Below are 18,607 nucleotides of genomic sequence, written 5' to 3' on the forward strand. Positions count from 1 at the left end.
TTATGTGTGACAGAATGTGTTTTCTTCCGTACTAAGCCGTGGAGCCAGTCAGCCAGTAGAACTGTCCACCTGAACTGGTGGGCAACTCTAACTCAAGGGCAATTTAATGAACCCTGTGGCCAGTTCTGTGCCATGGTCTCCAATATCACTCCTCCAGCAATAAAGGTGTTACTTTGATTTCTCTCCAAGTTTCATATATGTCTTAATTTGTTCTGACTCTGGGAAAATAGATGTTATCTACTAGTACTCTATGCTGGAGAAGGCAATGGCAACCCACTCTAGTACTCTTGCCTGGAAAGTCCCATGGATGGAGGAGCCTGGTGGGCTGCAGTCCATAGGGTCGCTAAGAGTCGGACACAACTGAAGCGACTTCACTTTCACTTTTCACTTTCATGCATTGGAGAAGGAAATGGCAACCCACTCCAGTGTTCTTGCCTGGAGAATCCCAAGGATGGTGGAGCCTGGTGGGCTGCCGTCTATGGGGTTGCACAGAGTCGGACACGACTGAAGCGACTTAGCAGCAGCAGCAGCAGCAGTACTCTATGCTCCAAAAACAGCTATTGTTATCTCAACACTGAACTAAATTATTCTTTGCCTTTCTATGTCCATAGGCCAGAGGGAAGAAAACACAGAGACCCTCGCCTCCACTTACAGTAGTTCTCTGCCAGGACAGGCACCAGACCACACTTGCCCGCTGTGTAGATGAAGCCTCCATCCAAGCTCATGGCGTCAGCCTCTCCTTTCTGAAGTTAAGAAGTAAAACAGTAGCACAACAGTGAGGTTGTTATCCTGTCTCAGCCTCAGAAGTTTGCATCTCATTGGCTTCACATCATGTGTCTTTGTGATAAACCAAATGGCGTGTATGACCCAAAGCTTCTGCCACATAAACCCAGGGTTTAGAAAACTGGACATGCCAGAGGTCCCAACCCAGATCATGCTCCCTAGACATCTCTGTGCCCTCCATGAGGCCCCATTCTTAGTGCGGGCCACGCTCTCCTCACATTTCCTTTGTGACCATTGTCACTCACTCAACAATCCATGTGGTCAGACTTAGTGTATTTAATCTGTTTCTACAGGAGATGTTTTTTCCATATGGCAGAGTTCAATTCTGTTCCTATAATCCCATTAGCACTCTAGTCTAATTAATAATTTATTAATAATTAACTTATGATTTTAATCAGTGAACTTTTCCAACAACAAAGCCAAAAATGCGCACTTATATTTATAGATAAGGTAGTGAAGAAAAAACATACAGACACAGGAACACTCTTTGCTCTTTCCCTACTAACTGCTCTTCTAGAAATCTACCTTAAAACAGTAGTAACTACAGAAGCAAAAGCTTACCTTACCATGTGCTGGGCCCTTTTCTAAACACTATAGAGATTTTCTCATGTACTCCCTCACAGAACCCAGTAAGGGGGGTACTATAATTCTCCCCCTTTTATACATTTTTTTAACTGAAGCAGAGAGAAGCTAAGTAGTTTATCCAATAGATGATCACTAAGATAAACTCAGGTGGTTTAATTTTCTTAGCCTCTGCTCATAACCACTATGGAATGTGTCAGCCTCTGGGACTGACTGTTCCAAAGGACACATCCCTAAATACTTTCTATGTACATTTTTTTTCATCCATCAAATGAGTGAAAAAAATCTATTTCATGGGCTTATCATGAGGATTAAATGAGTTAATACAAGTTAAGAGCTCGTACACATGCATGGCACACAGTAAGTAATTTCAGATATATTCACCATCATTAATATTAAAGAGGCTTCCTCAAAAATACTGATGGGTATAGAACAAAAATATCCAATCACATATTATCTATAATAGACAAGGATTCAGAAATAATTCAAATATAGACATTTAGAATTGAGACATAAAAATTTGGTGATCTAATATGCAGCCGTTAAAAACATTCTAAATGAATATTTCATTACCTAAGAAAGCATGCCAATTGTGCTCAATAATTGAAATAATAACTATTAACATTTATTGACTGCTTATTACACATTAGGCAATGTTACAAGCACTCAAATTCATTTAATCCTTATAATGGACAAATTCAGGAGACTATATCAATTGCAAGACCTTAATATTATGGGTTAGTCCCAGAGGGGTTTACTGCAATTATTATCTTTTGAAGAAAAAACTGTAGTGTTTTCTAAGTTTGTCAAATTTTCAGCCTTTTATTGATAATTTTTTTCCTAATCTCCAAAACTGAAATGTACAGTTATTAACAACATAACACCATCACTCAGAAATTATAATGAGTTTTGAGTTGTGAAGTTGTAAATGATATTATTTTTCATTTCTCTTCCAGCATGTAATAATTTTATCACGGGAAAAAAAAAGAGTTTGCTTTCACAATCCACAGGGGCTCTGACCACAGGATATCACCCCACATCCTAGGCAGGACCCCTCAGAGCTCCCTGGGCTCCAGAGTTGAGCTGAAGATATGGGTCCTGGGCTGCTCTGTTTCTGCCCTGGCAGAGCTGAAGGGGGAGGTAGGGCCAGTGGGGTGGGGCTTCAGAGAGTGGGGCTGGGGGAGGCAGCATGTAACTGGCATGTCTCAGCCTCACAGCTGATGGGAAGACACGGGGAAGGGGCCTCCAGCACCAAACGCACAGCAGCGCTGCGTCCAAGTGGCCAAGGCAACTGCAGAGGCGGGGCCTCCTTACCGCAATGGCAGCAATGCAGTCCTCGGTGCTCTCCTCCACGGTGCACGCCAAGATGCCGCCGCTCAGCGCACTCCACCGGTTACACTTGACATGCTCATCATGGCCCACTGTGCACCACATCACCCTCTGGGGATCTTCTGCCTCTGGGATCGCTAGAGAAGAGCCAGGGATCCAAAAGAAGCCCCAAGATGGGAGAAGGATTCAGAGTGGCTGCCCAACCGGGCTCTTCCTGGCAGCGGCAGCGTTGACATGTCTCATGCCCATGTCACCACCTATTCCCGCGTATCACCTCCAGGAGAAATGGCCAACTTGGCTCCCAGACAAAGCAGTGAAGGCAGAGCAAGCCCCTCCTGACCTCCCTACTCAGACATCACCTCCCCAGGGGAAGCCTCTGCCAGCACCAGCCCAACTCAGGGCCTTCTGGGTTTTTTTTCCTCACAGGACAGAGATCTCCCATCCAGAGAGCATCCTCCAGTTGGAAGCCAGTGTCATTTGTTCTGGGCGGGTCTGCTTGTTCCACCCCCCATCCCCCCACACCTGCTTCTGCCACCAAGTATGTCCACATCAATCACAAGGGCTTTGGCAGATGTGCCATAAGTACTGAAAAAAAAAGAAAAAGAAAGAAAGAAAGGAAGGAAGCATGGAGAGCCAAAGGAAAGCAAGTGCTGGATCAGGGCTTGCTGGATCAGTGTGTGCTTAGTCGCTTAAGTCGTGTCCAACTCTCTGTGACCCTATGGACTGTAGCCTGCCAGAATCCTCTGTCCATGGGATTCTTCAGGCAAGAATACTGGAGTGGGTCGCCATGCCCTCCTCCAGGGGATCTTCCCGACCCAGGGATCGAACACAAGTCTCTCATGTCTCCTGCACTGGCAGGCAGATTCTTTACCACTAGTGCCACCTGGGAAGTCCAAAACCCTCTGAAATTCTAGCTCCGATCCCTGTGGTGGCAGAGGCTGTGTTCCCACTTCAGTTTAGGATGGGCTCTATTCCTTATCAAATAGACCCCCTGTGGGGTGGGGCAAGCCTGGCTAACACAAGGAGACAGGACTGTCGTTACTTAAATATGAAAGTCACTCAATCGTGTCTGACTCTTGGAGACCCCATGGACTGTACAGTCCATGGAATTCTCCAGCCCAGAATACTGGAGTGGGTAGCTTTCCCTTCTCCAAGGGATCTTCCCAACCCAGGGATCAAACCCAGGTCTCCCACATTGCAGGCAGATTCCTTTACCAGCTGAGCCACAAGGGAAGCCCAACAATACTGGAGTGGGTAGCCTATCCCTTCTCCAGCAGATCTTCCCAATCCAGGAATCAAACTGGGGTCTCCTGCCTTGCAGGCAGATTCTTTACCAACTGAGCTATGAGTGAGGCCCCCGTTAATACTTAAGTAGCCTGTAATCTGAAGGTCTTTCAAACCCTTTTGTGAACCCGAGGTTCAGGCCTTTCCCAAGTTCAGCAGAACATCCCCACAAGAATCCAGCACAGTTGGCCCTCCCTTGGACCCTGCAGGCCAGTGTGGGTTGGGTGAGGTGGGGCTTGCAGGTCCCAGGAAAGCCTCCACGGCCCCGCCCTGCCCTATGCCCAAGCTCTCCAGGTCTTCCCAGGAGCTACACACCTCTCCCCAGATGCTGAATGACCGAAAAATATTCATATCCCAAGTACAGCTTGGCATCCATCTTAGGTGGGACTCTTAAAAACCCAATGGCAGCATCTGTAAATAGCAGGTCTTTCCCATGAGGAGAGTAGAAGAGCTGGAATTCTGCTGACTTGTCTTTTCCAAAGTGTTCCTGTTCAAAGGATAAAAGAAATAGTAAAGGAAGGAGGCTGGCAGAGAGAAAGCAAAGTAAAAACAAATCCCCAAATCAGGCGAATAGAAAGGGAGAGAAATATGAATGCCTGAGAGTGAAGACCAAGGCCCTCCAAAGTCCCTGTGGCTCACAGGGTTCTCCAATCTTCTTCAGCAAACACTTCACTCAAATCCTAATTTGCCTGCCTTGTGTGGCTTCAGGGAAACTGCCAGGGGCTGCCTCCCAGGTCTGTACAAAGCGTAATGGTCACCATGGGTCAGGAAGCTTCCATCTCCTATGCTGTGTTTCCATGGGTGGGGCAGCCAGTGATGGTGACCTTGTTGCTGGACTTCATCCTGTGGGCTTCATCCTGGAGTGGGTGGTGATCCAGGACCATCTAGCCTGGGGGTCATGAGCCTTAGGTGCACCTGACGCCCCAGGCCTGCCGTGAAGGACTTCAAGCAGTCCTCTTTCTGGCCCTCCCAGAAAACCAAGAGCCCTTTGCTTGTGACCCCACTGACTGGCCCAAAGCTGTTCCTGATGGTAGCTGACAGTAGCAGCTCCCACATGCTCTTTGCAATGTCTGCTTTTTGCCTTTGCAATGGCTCTTCATATTGCCTTCTCTGGCAAACCCCACATCTCCTTGGAGTGTCCACAGCTTACTCTTGGGGCCCAGAAACCTTTCCAGATATACCCTGCAAATCACTCTCTTCAAAGTACACAGTTCATGCGTGCAAGGCTGTGCCCCATGGTGGTGATCCGTGTGTACAGTGTGCTCACTGTACCTTCCACAGTCATCTGCGAGTGATCCCATGGCAGGTCTGTGTCCAGTTCATCTCTGAATACCTAGTGCTGAGCACAGGGCACTAACGGAGATGGGACAGGTGAGAGATGTGGGTGTGCTGGGAGGGAGGGCCTCCAGCACAAGACACAAAACGCTCAGAGTCAGAACCTGCTGCTGAGGGGTCCAGGCCAGTGGGATAAGAGAGGGGAGCAGCTCCTGGAGGAGGGGCCTCTGCACTGCAGCTTGAGGATCCCTATACAACCTAGAAGAATAAAATGGGGCAACAGTGGCCTTCTGCAGAGTCCTTGGCCCATGGTGTTGGTGATGCCAAGGGAGAGAGTTTTATGGTAACTGCTGCCCATCACATATCCAGACCAAGTGCTGGTCACTGAAGCGAAGGACATGTGGTGTGGTTCCCACTGTGCCCAACACCAGGATTTCCACAGTGGCTGGAAGAGAGTGAGGGAAAGCACCCCAAATCCGAGCAGGGACCCTTATGCAGGAGGGGAAGACGGGGCGGGGATACCTGAGCCTGACTGAGAAGCTCCCAGATCAAGTCTTCTTTGCCATCCACACTTCGGGCCACGACAGCATGGGAAGGGATCCGGGCCAGGTGGCACCCCTTGTACTCGTGCACAGGCCTCCGGGTGTTTTCCCTGCAGAGCAGTTCGTACTGGTCCCTGTCGGCCTGGTTAGCCAGGTTCTCTAGAGGAGGGAAGCCTACATGAGCTGACAGCCAGCAGACAATGAGCCGTGGTGCCCACCCCTCCCAAATTGTTTGTTTAGGGATTTGTTGAAATAGCTTTCCAAGCCCAAGATGGAGCCACTCCTATCTGCTGCCATGTCTGTGATCTGTGTCTGTGATGCCGCATCACCATGGAAAGTTAGATAACTCCCTGTGCCTGTAAATGTTCTGCTTAATAGAAATGCAGTCTATCCAGTCAGCCAGGCACCCAATGCCAAGCTAACTCTGGGCTCTATACCTCCTTCCTTCTTTCTTCTCAACCTGGTCAAAGTGACCCTGGCCCATCAGATATTACCTATTTTTCTCTTCATTGTTCTTTATTCTTTATCCCATCAAAGCTTCCTGCCTTCTGCAGTTTTCCAGTTCTCTGAATGGCCCACTTAAAGAAGTGCTAACGTTTATATCACCTGAACTGTCTTCTTTCATCATTTTTTAACAGCCTGGAGAGGACTAAAAGAGAATCTTTTCCAAATACATTTGGACAGGTGAGGATGCTGAGCCCTCCGGAGATGAAATGACAGATTCTCACTGCAGAGAGACCAGGGCTGGGACGCATGCTCTGCCCAGAGCTCTGCTAACAAGAATGGTGACAGCAAATGCTTTCTGAGAGCTCATAACACACCAAAGACTGAGTTGAAGCTCAGTTTCATTTAATCCTCATAACAACTGGGGGAGGCTGGTAATGTGGTTATCCCATTCCAGAGATAAGAAGACTGAGGCTCAAAGGATTAAGGGAACTCATCAAAGTCTGACCTAGCCTGGGACTGACACAGCGCCATGCTGCAGAGACAGTTCAGGTCCCTAAATAAAGTGGCAATACTCCCCTGGGGACAGAGTCTGCTGGGGAAAGGTGGCAGTGGGTTGAGAGATGGATGGAGGCCTACGGGCTCAGTCAGGAAACTATATAGGTATATAGGTACAGAGAAGGACCAAAAAGCCGTGTGAGGAAAACAGACTCTTTGGTTCCCCTGGTCTAGGTATTAGAAAGTATTCTGGGTTGAACTGTGTCCCCCTAAAATTCGTATGTTGAGGTCCTAATCCCCAGCACCTCAGAACATGACTTTATTTGGAAACAGAGACAGCTCAGGAGTAATGAGTTAAGATGAGGCTGTAACTGGTATCTTAGACAGAATACTAGCACAGAAAAAACACGTTAGGTAAAAAGTTAGGAAATCTGAATCAAGTGTGGACTTTAGTTAACTAAAAAAAACAGAAAAAAAAATCTACATGGAACTGCAATGTACCAAGAATAATAAGACATTTTGGAGAAAAAGCAAAATGAGTTGAAGCAGAGCTCGGCTTAGAAGATGTGAAACGTTACTTAAAAACTGTAATTCAAGCCATTTAGCACTGATGCATAGATAGACAAATACATTACACAGGATAGAGCAGTGGTTAGAAAACTAGAGCCTTGTACAAAATCTAGCTTGTTGTCTGTTTTTGTAAACAAAGATTTTTTGGAAACAAAGAGATGAGGTCAAAGTGGAGTAGGATGGCTCCTGATCCCATATGACTGGTATCCTTCCTAAAAGGGGAAATTTGGACACAGACACACACACACTGGGAGAACGCCATGTGGAGGGAAAGACAGAGATTGGGGTGATGGAACTGCAGGCCAAGGACCCCAAAGATTGCCAGCAAACATCAGAATCCACGGGGGTGGGGGGAGCAGAGAACAGGTCCTCCGTCACAGCTCTCAGGAAGTACAGCCCTGCCAACATCCCAATCTTAGAATTCTAGCCTCTAGAACTCAGAGAATGAATTTCTGTTGCTTAAGCCACTCAGTGTATTATAGCCACCCGCTATATCTCTAGGTTCCACATCTGCAAAGATTTTTTTTTTAATTCCAGGAAATTCCAAAAAGCAAAACTTGAATTTGCCATGGAGGCAACTATTTGCATAGCATTTACATTGATTAAGTATTATAAGTAATCTAGAGATGATTAAAAGCATATAAAGGATGTACACAGGTTATATGCAAATACTGCACAGTTTTAGGTAAGGAACTTGAGGACCTGCAAATGCTGATAAACTGAGAGATGACTGTACTCTGTAATGGCAGCCCTAGCAAACTCATATCCTAGGCTGATAAAATCTTATACTGAAAGAGAATGAGTAGTACAATTCGAGTTCCTGTGAACAGTTCCATTTTAACCAGACATGTTGCAGAGAAAATACATTTTAAAGCTTTATATTAAAAGAAAAATTTAAACAATTTTTGCAATGTTAAAATTAAAAGAACAATATGATCTAATAGCTTCAGAAAGAAAGAACGTTTCCACCTCAGTCTTTCTAGAGCCCAGTGGTGGGAGCAGCTCGCCAACACTCATTTTCACCCCTAAGCCCAGTACATAGTCTCTCAGAAACTCCCACTTAAAAGGTAATACGGGATTGTGTGTGATAGTGGACATATGACTTTCAACAAAGGGAAACCTAGATGGTCTCAGACAATTGGTGGTTTTCAGAAAGTGAGGATGTTTTCAGTTCTCTAGAGTGAGTGTTAGAATATTTTGTCCATTGGCCTAACTGGGACAACGTGAGCAATCACAGAAAATAACAATGACAACTATTGAGAGTAACTTGATTTTGGGAGAAGAGACCCATAGATTCCCCTTCTAATGAAAATTACTGATAATAAGACACACATCAATTGCCAAAAGGCTAACAAACCAGGTCAGTGTGTTATAATGAGAGAACAGTGGATTATGAACGGCTGAGATGAGGGAACAGAGCCAACACACTTCTGTTTCATGTTAGGGAAAGAGACCAGCCTGCAAGGAACCAAGGCCCCCAGAAAAAGTGAAGGCTCAAAATTCTGCTTGAGGTAGCAGACAATGATTTTAAAAATGAACTGAGTATAAAATATATATCTCTTGTTTAAACATCTAAAGTGTTATAAATGTGTCTGTGCCTGATAGAAATTTAATTGGTTATAAAACCTAGAATCTGAAAACTGAATTCATATGAAACACTATTTGTTTCTGATTGCCCAAAACTTTTGAAAGGTTTTTTTTTTTTAACGTATAAATAAAGAAATACATTTTTGTCCATAGTAGTAATGCTTTGCAACAGATTTAATTATAGATGTGCTAACAAGTTCTGCAATCATTATAAGAATTTATTTCTTTAAGGTGATTAAAGAAAACATTTAGGAACCGTTTATAAGGAAGCATTCAGGAGATCATGATTAAATCTGAATTTGGCATTTCAGTGACTAAGAGAATCTAATTATTAAAACTTGCTTTATTAGTTGGTAAGTAACGATTTAAATGTTCAGAAAATTTGTTCAATCGATTTATAAACTGAACAAACTGAACACTAAACAAAGCACCAATAATGGAAGTGTCATTATACAGAAACTCTATTTCATTAAAGATCTTGGCACAACCCATCTCTAGATATAAGGAAACTCAGGAAAGAAGGAGTTCCTCTGGCCAGGGTGTGGCCACAAGATTCTTCCTCCATCTGACTTACCAAATACCGTCAGATGCCTCACGAAGCTCACGTCCCCCACACCATCCTGCAGACACCTGAGCAATAGGACAGCTGTGTTCAGACCACTGTCTACAACATAGGCTCACCCCCCACCCCGCCAGGAGCCCCCTCCTCAGGCTCTGCCCCAGCAACTGGCTCACAGGGCTTCACCTGCAGTTTCCCAGGCTTCAGTCTGTCCTCGCAGAGGCAATGGCCCTGTCTGAGGAGTCTTTGAACCCTCAGAGCCAAGCCCGGGTCTGAAATAGGCAGAAGCCCCATAAGCCCCATCCCAGGCAACTCTGGGGAGGGATGGTCCAAAAGAAGGACCCTCAGCTTCCTCTTTGTAGGCAGCCTGAAGCAACAGAGTTTTTGTACTTTTTTTTTAAGGTCAAAAGCCTTTTACAAAGACGACCTACTCCTGTATTCTCACATGGCGAATCCCATGGACAGAGGAGCCTGATAGGCTATGGTCCACAGGGTTGCAAAGAGTCGGACACGACTGAAGTATCTTAGCACAGCACAGCACATAGAGTATAAAAACTCCAGACAGCCTGGATACCTGGTCAGTTTTGCTCTGGTTTCGAATGTTAGTTATGTCCCTTGCAGGCATGTTGTATAGAAAGGTGCCTTCGGGCACAGGGCTGAGGAGGAGGTGGGAAGACGTAGCACGCGTATCTGGCATGGAGATGCTCAGGCAGAGAAGCCAGTGAAGGGTTTCGGGGGAGGACCTGATCTTTGGCCTGGCTGCGTGCTCAAGCCTGTGTCTATGGATCCCAGAGGCCTCCCTGGTCCAGACTCCAGGCTCTGGGTAGATGAGAGCCCCCCCCCCCCACACACACAGAAGACTCCTTTGTAGGACAGGCAGGAACGAGGATGTGCCGTGGGAGACAGTCAAAACCCAAGGTTTCACCAGGACACTTGAGGTTATCCGGGGCAGGCCCCATCTACTCCCTGTTCTTCAGTTTCCCCAACATCAGAGAGAGGAGGAGAAGGGGGCCCACTCACTTGAAAGCCCCCGAGTAGCCGAAGTACGGTTCGCGGTGGGAGCAGGCACACTTGTCCATCCCTTTTCCAGCACACAGTTGGCACAGTCTGGGGAAGTTCGACTGATCTGCACAGGGGACGCAGCTGCCCGCGAAGAACTTGGCCGCTGCTGCTCAACACAGACACATGGACTTCAGGGCATGAGCTGGTGAGGCCTCTGGGTCGTGTGTGTGTGTGTGTGAGTGTGAGTGTGTGAGTGGCCCTATGTGAGAGCCCAGAGGTTTGAATGCATTGCTTCGGACTGTCATGAGGAAGTGGGCATGTAGAGGTGGCCAACAGTGCCTGGTCTAAAGGCGTGGATGGCTCACGCGTGGGCCTGGGTCTCCAGAACTCCCCAGTGTATCCACTGCGGGGCTCAAAAGCTGCTGAGCTGCACCGAACCAGGCGGCTCCAGTTCTCCTCACCTGGCTCAGTCACCAACATGGAGGCTCGGGAATGGTGGTGGGGAGCACAGAAATCTGAACACTCAGGAACCCCAACAGTCCTTCCTTATCTCAGGAAATAGTCCCACCCACTCTTCTCCTTTTCTGATCATGGCCCATGGTGGCTCACGGGAATCCCTCTTCCAAGAATTCATGGGAGGGGGCTGCATTCACTTGCTTCATGTGAGTGGGTGTGCCAACATAACCACCCAGACAGACGTCCAACATCTCAAGGCAAGATGGAACCCCAAGAAAACATAGCCAGAGCTGTGGCCCAGGTTGCAGCACCCCATCTGACCTCTGCAGCTCAAAACACAAGTGAAACATGAATGTTGCAGAGCTGGCAGGGCTCAAAAAGAAACACTTTTGCAAAGTGCAGAAAATCTGGTTATCTTTCGGGCGCGAAAAGGCACCCTCGGTTCACGCTGGCTCATCATAACTGAGCTCTGGTCCACTCATCTCCTCTCGCCTTCACCCCCAGCCCTCACCCAAGGCACTGCGGCCCGACTGCTGGTGGTGTGGTGGTCACCCTTAGAGAGTCTTCCTGGGCAGCTGGAAGGGAGCTCCTCTTTCTCCTGAGCCTCCACCATGGCCCTTGTCAAACCCCACTGCTGGGATACCATGCATGTGGGGCTGCCAGGAGCTCAGAGACAGGGTCTCTTTGGCTGAAGGAAGGGAAGTCCCAGCTGCCAGTCACAAGGGTCACTGGTGTGGCAAGCCCAGCCAGTACATGTTTAAAGCAGGTTGTCCTCATCCCATCTTGGATTTCACGAAACCCGTATACCTGGCAGTGATTGTAAGGCCCCAATACAATCCGTGTGGGTCCCAGCAGTAGGAACCCTGCCAGAGGGCACCCCACCCTGGCCAGCTTACCTTCTTGGGACCAGTCAGAGGGAAGAAGCATCCTCATGGGGATGTTCCACCCAGCAGACCACCCCAGGCCTGTGTGGCAGGACTTCTTGCCCTGGAGCTGATTCAGCTGGAAGTTGCTGCCCTTCTTCACCACAGCTACGACATAATGGTGAGTCTGTGGATCTGCAAAGCAGCAGAGAAAGAAGGGCCGAGGCAAGATGTCGCATCATTGCTACTAATCTTCCAGAGTGTGTGCAGTGGAGCCTGGGGGATTCTAGGACCTGCAGCACCTTCTGGTTAACAGGTAGAAAAGGAAAGGGAAAGGCCCCTGATTGACAGAAGAAAGCAAACTGTCCCTTTTCAAGGCAATAGGCTGGAGGACCTACAGCTCCCAGTCACCGTGATGTTACTGCTTCTCCCCTTCTCTGCTCCTCTGTCTGCAGCACAGACACGAAGGTGAAGGTGTGGGAGGAAGGTACACAGGGCATCTGAAGATTTTACTGAGGCCTTCAAGTTGGACTCAGGTTGAGGCAGGCTGTGCTCCTGCACACACTGGCAACGTTTATGGACAAGTAGGACCAGCATCTCATTCTTCAGCTCCTTAAAGTCCCTTCTCACAACATTCACTGCCCACGTTCTCTAGCACCTGCAGGGGACTTGGCAAAAGGAGAGCCTGTCCGGGGATATGCGTCTCCAGAGAGGCGTCCCGTTGATGCAATCCCACTGAGTGGGCGTGGACTCCAGACAGCACATCCCCTCTCACTCAGCAGCACCCAGCAGCATTCCCATCAGGAGGCTTAAAGTCCACAGTTTCCCAGAAAGACCCAAGCTTCCAGCCCCCACAGGTCAGCGCTGGGGACAGCCTTCCACAGTACAAAGAACCCCAGCAACTTGTTCCCTGCAAGTGTAATACCGACAGAGTCCTTGCCTCCCCCCACAGCAGCTGTGTCAGGACAGAGACCTGGGTCTCCATGAGGGACGCACCATCTTTTGACCCATAGAACTCTGCCACGACAGGCTTCAGGTTGTAGGGCTTCAGACCTGCCTCATAGACCAAACCGCCATCCACCATCACAGCATCTGCTTCGTGTGCCTGAAAGAAGAAAGGCCAGACATGAATGAAGCCCCTCAGCTCCGAGGAAGACTCACTTAACTCTCTGCCAGGGTCACTTGTAACCCCTGGGATATTTGAACGGCTCTGATCTCCTCCATCTCCCTCATGTTGGCTCAAAAACCTTTCCCCAACCATGCTTTTAAAACTACCACCTCACAAATGCTGAAAACACTGTTTTTCTCCTGAGCCCTTAGCAACCATCTGACAAATCTTCTTCATTTATTGTTTGTCCTCCTCCTTGGAATGCAAGCTCCACCAAGTTGGAGATGTTAGTGTTCTGTTGTTTTATCTTAACAAAGCCCAGCACCTATTACCAGTAGAAGTACAACAGATGTTGTCGGAAACGTGAGTGAATGAATCAGAATATTTCCATCCATTGAATATTTCCATCCATGTTGCTGTTGCTCAGTCACTAAGTCGTGTCCGACTCTGTGATCCCATGGACTGCAGCACTCCAGGCCTCCCTGTACCTCAGTGTCTCCCAGAGTTTGCCCAAGTTCATGTCCATTGAGTAGGTGATGCTGTCCAGCCATCTCATCCTCTGTCACCCTCTTCTCCATTTCCATCTGCATTTCCATCCATAAGAGTCATGTTTTACACTCTTAAGTCTGGATTGCCTCTTCAAGAATCTGTCAAGGATTCCTTCCTTCCTGAGAAAAGCAGTAACCTCACAGCCTCTTCTCAAAAATCAGGTTAGATCAATTCCCTAGCTCTTATGGAAATCTTTTTTCTTCAACTGGAGGGCATGGCAACCCACTCCAGTATTCTTGCCTGGAGAATCTCTGTGGAGAGGAGCCTGGTGGGCTACAGTCCATGGGGTCATAAAGAGTCAGACACTATTGAGCGACTAAGCATAGAACAGCTTACAAATTTATAACTTATAATGAGCATTACAGAAAATAAATAAAAGCTTGTGTGTATCCTTACAGGATCTTTCCAAATTTTTTCCAGAAATGATGTATAAATTTATAATTTATAATGCCAATAGCTGCTGCTGCTAAGTCACTTCAGTCGTGTCCGACTCTGTGTGACCCCATAAAAGGCAGCCCACCAGGCTCCCCCGTCCCTGAGATTCTCCAGGCAAGAACACTGAAGTGGGTTGCCATTTCCTTCTCCAATGCATGAAAGTGAAAAGTGAAAGTGAAGTTGCTTCAGTCATGTCCGACTCCTAGCGACCCCATGGACTGCAGCCCACCAGGCTCCTCCGTCCATGGGATTTTCCAGGCAAGAGTACTGGAGTGGGGTGCCATTGCCTTCTCCAATAATAATGCATGCCAATTTCATGCAAAACTATCAGCAAGAAATGCTATCTTTTAAGAAATATTACTACATTAAAAAATATAAACTGTTACTTTAAGGATGTTTTTATTTGCATTTCTTTGATTATTAAAAAGGATGAAGACTTTTCCTTCCTCATTTATATCATCTATTAGTTGTAATTTCTGTGAGCAGCTTGTTTATAGCTTGTTATTCTTAAGCATTTCTTATAAATTTAAATGACATCTTTATACAGCTTTTAGATCACATTGCTTTGTTATAGCTGATGTGAATATACTTTTCTCTAGGCTTAGGACTTTAATTTTTTTTTTTGTCAGAGATTAAAAATTTTTACATTTCCAAATTTGTCTACTTTTGTGATTTATCTTGTTAAATCTAGCTACATTAGTCAAATTGAGTCAAGCTAGGAGTTTATTTTGGTAAATGTATTAAAAATCTCAGTTGATTTTATTTCTAAATGGCTATCCAATTGTCCAGCTAAAGATTTCCTTTCTCAGTCTTTTCTTTGAAAGTTTGCCTTGTCACACAGTATCTAAATCTATGTGGATCTAACCATTAAGTCTGGACCCAATGCCGTAGTGGTGGACATTCATAGTTTGCATCTACATCATATCATGTGGATAATTAGCTATTTTTAGAAAGCTGGAAATATGTCTAAATCTTGTTCTCTTCCAGGTCTTCTACATCTGTCCAAGGACCTTGTTCTTTGCAACACTGTTATTAAATATGTTATAGTTTCAGACAGGCCTCAGCTACTCCCCTGCTCATTTTATTTTTCACAATACTATTTTATATTCTCATCCACACTTAAGAATTACAAAGTTATTTTATTGACTTAAAATTTTTTAATATTATTTTTATAAAATTATATTAAGTTGATGAATCAACTTTGGGAGAATATGCAAATATATGAAGTTTAGTCTTCCTATCTGGGAATACGGCATATGTTTTAATTTATTAATAATATTGTTCATTTATCTCAGGCTCTTGTATTATATTTCTTGTATTCTTGCAGATCTCTCATATAACTTTTTTCCCTGAAACATTTTTCTGTGTATCATCTTACATGTAAATAATATCATAATTTAGGGTTCTTTTTCCCCAACTAGTGACCACTGACAGTTAAAATGACATTAAATTGTGATACATTTATCTTTTACCAAAGTACTTTTCTCATTAATAATTATAGTAATATTTCTATTGATTTCATTATACTTTATAGGCATGTAAGCATCTGAACATATTGACAGTTTGTTTGTTTCTATCATTTTATATCATTGCATTACTAGGAAATTCCAAAAACAATATTAAGTAATAACAGTAACACTAAAACTCCTTGTTTATTTCTGAGTATTTATATATTTCTCTTCCAGTACAAATCTGGCTTTGCTTTACTATGGGCATTTTCAATGAATCCTTATCTATCAGTTGTTTAAATATTATCATTATCGCTGTTTTCACTATTAATAAATGTTGAGCACCTATATTTTCATCTACACACAGTCCCTGTACTTTCAAGTCTAGTTCCTTTGGGGAGAAAATTATTCTAGAGCAATAAACTATAGCAAGCACAGAAAAAGAACAAGAAAGTATGGATTTTCTCCCACTCTTCTTAGACAGTAGTGACTTACCGCAATGGCCCTGATGCAATCAAGGTAAGAGGTTCTCTTCACACAGGTGACATGAGGACCTTCCACTGAAAGGACTTTTTTCATATTGTCGTGGAAACTGTAGCACTTACTCGCCTCAAGATTCGAGACAGTGCACCATCTCACAGTTCTCTCAGGGACAGCCAGACACAGCCCTAGGGAAGGGAGGCCAGATGTGTAAGGGAGCCATAGTACTCACAATTCTGCTGGACGGAGAGGTTAAAGACAAGGTCAAGGATTAGCTGAGAGGAATAGACACAAATTGGACTGGCTGTCTGGTAGCTCCCATTTCTCTGACTGTACCTTTCCCTTTGGAAATAAAAAAGCCAAAAGCACCCTCAAAAAGTTAAATATAGAATTACTATATGACCCACTCATACTTTTGGGTATCAGTATATACCCAAAAGGATTGAAAACAGGATTGAATACTCCTGAGAAATCTGTATGCAGGTCAAGAAGCAACAGTTAGAACTGGACATGGAACAACAGACTGGTTCCAAATTGGGAAAGAAGTACATCAAGGCTGTATATTGTCACCCTGCTTATTTAACTTCTATGCAGAGCACATCATACGAAATGTTGGGCTGGATGAAACACAAGCTGGAATCAAGATTGCCAGGAGAATTAACAATAACCTCAGATTTGCAGATTGAAGAGGAACTGAAGAGTCTCTTGATAAAAGTGAAAGAGGAGAGTGAAAAAGTTGGCTTAAAACTCAACATTCAGAAAACAAAGATCATGTTTTTGTTCTTTTGCCATGTTTTGTTCTTTTGCCATGAAATGGTCCCATCATTTCATGGCAAATAGATGGGGAAACAATGGAAACAGTGAGAGACTTTATTTTCTTGGGCTCCAAAATCATTGCAAATGGTGACTTGCAGCCATGAAGTTAAAAGATGCTTGCTTCTTGGAAGAAAAGCTATGACAAACCTGGACAGCATATTAAAAAGCACAGACATTACTTTGCCAACAAAGGCCCATCTAGCCAAAGGTTTGGTTTTTCCAGTAATCATATATGGATGTGAGAGTTGGACTATAAAGAAAACTGAGCACCGAAGAATTGATGCTTTTGAACTGTGGTATTGGAGAAGACTCTTGAGATTCCCTTGGACTGCAAGAAGATCCAACCAGTCCATCCTAAAGGAAATCAGTCCTGAATATTCACTGGAAGGATTGATGCTGAAACTGAAACTCCAATCCTTTGGCCACCTGATACGAAGAACTGACTCATTGGAAAAGACCCTGATGCTGGGAAAGATTGAAGGCAAGAAGAGAAGGGGAGGACAGAGGATGAGATGGTTGGATGGCATCACCAACTTGATGGACATGAGCTTGAGCAAGTTCCAGGAATTGGTTATGGACAGGGAAGCCTGGAGTGCTGCAGGCCACGGGCTCTCAAACAGTCAGACATGACTGAGAGACTGAACTGAATTGACTCAAATACATATACACAAATATTCATAGCAGCACTTTTTGCAATGGTCAAAAAAGGTCGGAACAACCCAAATGTATAGCAAGGAATGACTCGATAAGCAATATATAGTATATCCATACAATGGAATGTAATCTACCATAAAAAGAATAAAGCAATGCTACAGCATTGATAAAACTCAAAAATAATATATTAAATGAAAGAAGTCAGACACAAGTGGCTACACATTATATCATTCAGTTTATGTGAAATATCCCGAATAAGTAAATCTATCGAGACACAAACTGGTGGTGGCCAGGGGCTGGGGGAGAGGAGGATGACTACAGGGTAGTCTCTTGGGTGATGGAACCATGCTGGAACCGGCTAAAGGTGGCATCTGTATAACCTTGTGAATACTGAATACTACTCAATCTATACTTTTATTTACTCACTAAATATTTGCTTATTTATTTGGCTGCACCAAGTCTTGGTTGTGGCACACGGGATCTCTAGTTGCTGCATGCAAACTCTCAGTTGTGGCATGTCAGACTTAGTTCCCTGACCAGGGATCGAACCTGGGCCCCCTGCATTGAAAGTGCAGAATCTTAGCCCCTGACTCACCAGGGAAGTCCCTGAATTGCATACTTTTAAATTACTAATTTTGTGTTAGTGAATTTCACCTCAAAAAATCTTATGGAAGGGAAGTTGGAACCTGAGTCTTTGTCTTGACGTTGCATACTTCAGCCTTCCACGGTAGCAACTGCTGGGGCATTAAAATCAGTGTCGGTTCATTTCACTAGCCCGCTGCTGCTGCTGCTGCTGCTAAGTCACTTCAGTGTTGTAAATAGTGTTGACAGTATTATGAAAGCAAAATGCTGTTTACAAATTTGCAGTATTTGGGCAAAATGTCAACTTAGTTGAAATCCAGATGAGAGTAACAGCAGTCACAGCTACCAGTTTTTGAGAAGGCCCTGTGCGTCAGGCAGTCAGCCACACTCACAACCCTCCTTGAACTCCTGCAACTGTCTTGCCAGTTAAATACTGATGTTCCCGTTTTGCAGATGAGTTTAAGCAAGTAAACAAAAAAACCTATCAGAGACTAGAAATGAAGCTAATCCTTGAAACCCCCAGGTCTGTTTGACTCCAAAACCTGTATTGCTCTTTAACTGCCTATAAGTAGGAAATATAAAAATCAATGGGGCAAGCGATATCAAATTTCACTCAGAGAAATCCGTACCAAAGACAGGAAGTGACAAATGGAGTGCTTCAGCTTTGTTTGAACAGGCCCATTTGATAGCAGCCACCCAGGCTAGGAGAGCCATGAGAGAGTGGAGCTGTTGGGCCACGTGCCCTTATGCAGAATAGACGT

General features: G+C 45.1%; 1 protein-coding gene across 2 annotated transcripts in view; it reads right to left on the bottom strand.

The window, feature by feature from the left end:
• The window catches only part of INHCA (inhibitor of carbonic anhydrase), a 43,825-nt gene that overhangs the window by 17,417 nt on the left and 7,801 nt on the right, over positions 1-18,607 (bottom strand). Inside the window, exons 2-10 of one of the 2 annotated variants that reach the window (XM_005201957.5) lie at positions 15,810-15,982; positions 12,771-12,879; positions 11,808-11,969; positions 10,474-10,621; positions 9,469-9,524; positions 5,776-5,954; positions 4,294-4,465; positions 2,680-2,831; positions 653-743 (exon numbers count right to left, since the gene is read on the bottom strand). In XM_005201957.5, the coding sequence (XP_005202014.2) occupies positions 653-743; positions 2,680-2,831; positions 4,294-4,465; positions 5,776-5,954; positions 9,469-9,524; positions 10,474-10,621; positions 11,808-11,969; positions 12,771-12,879; positions 15,810-15,982 (1,242 nt within the window). 2 annotated transcript variants of the gene reach the window in all.

The sequence above is a fragment of the Bos taurus genome, chromosome 1 (assembly GCF_002263795.3).
Source record: "Bos taurus isolate L1 Dominette 01449 registration number 42190680 breed Hereford chromosome 1, ARS-UCD2.0, whole genome shotgun sequence".
NCBI lineage: Eukaryota > Metazoa > Chordata > Mammalia > Artiodactyla > Bovidae > Bos > Bos taurus.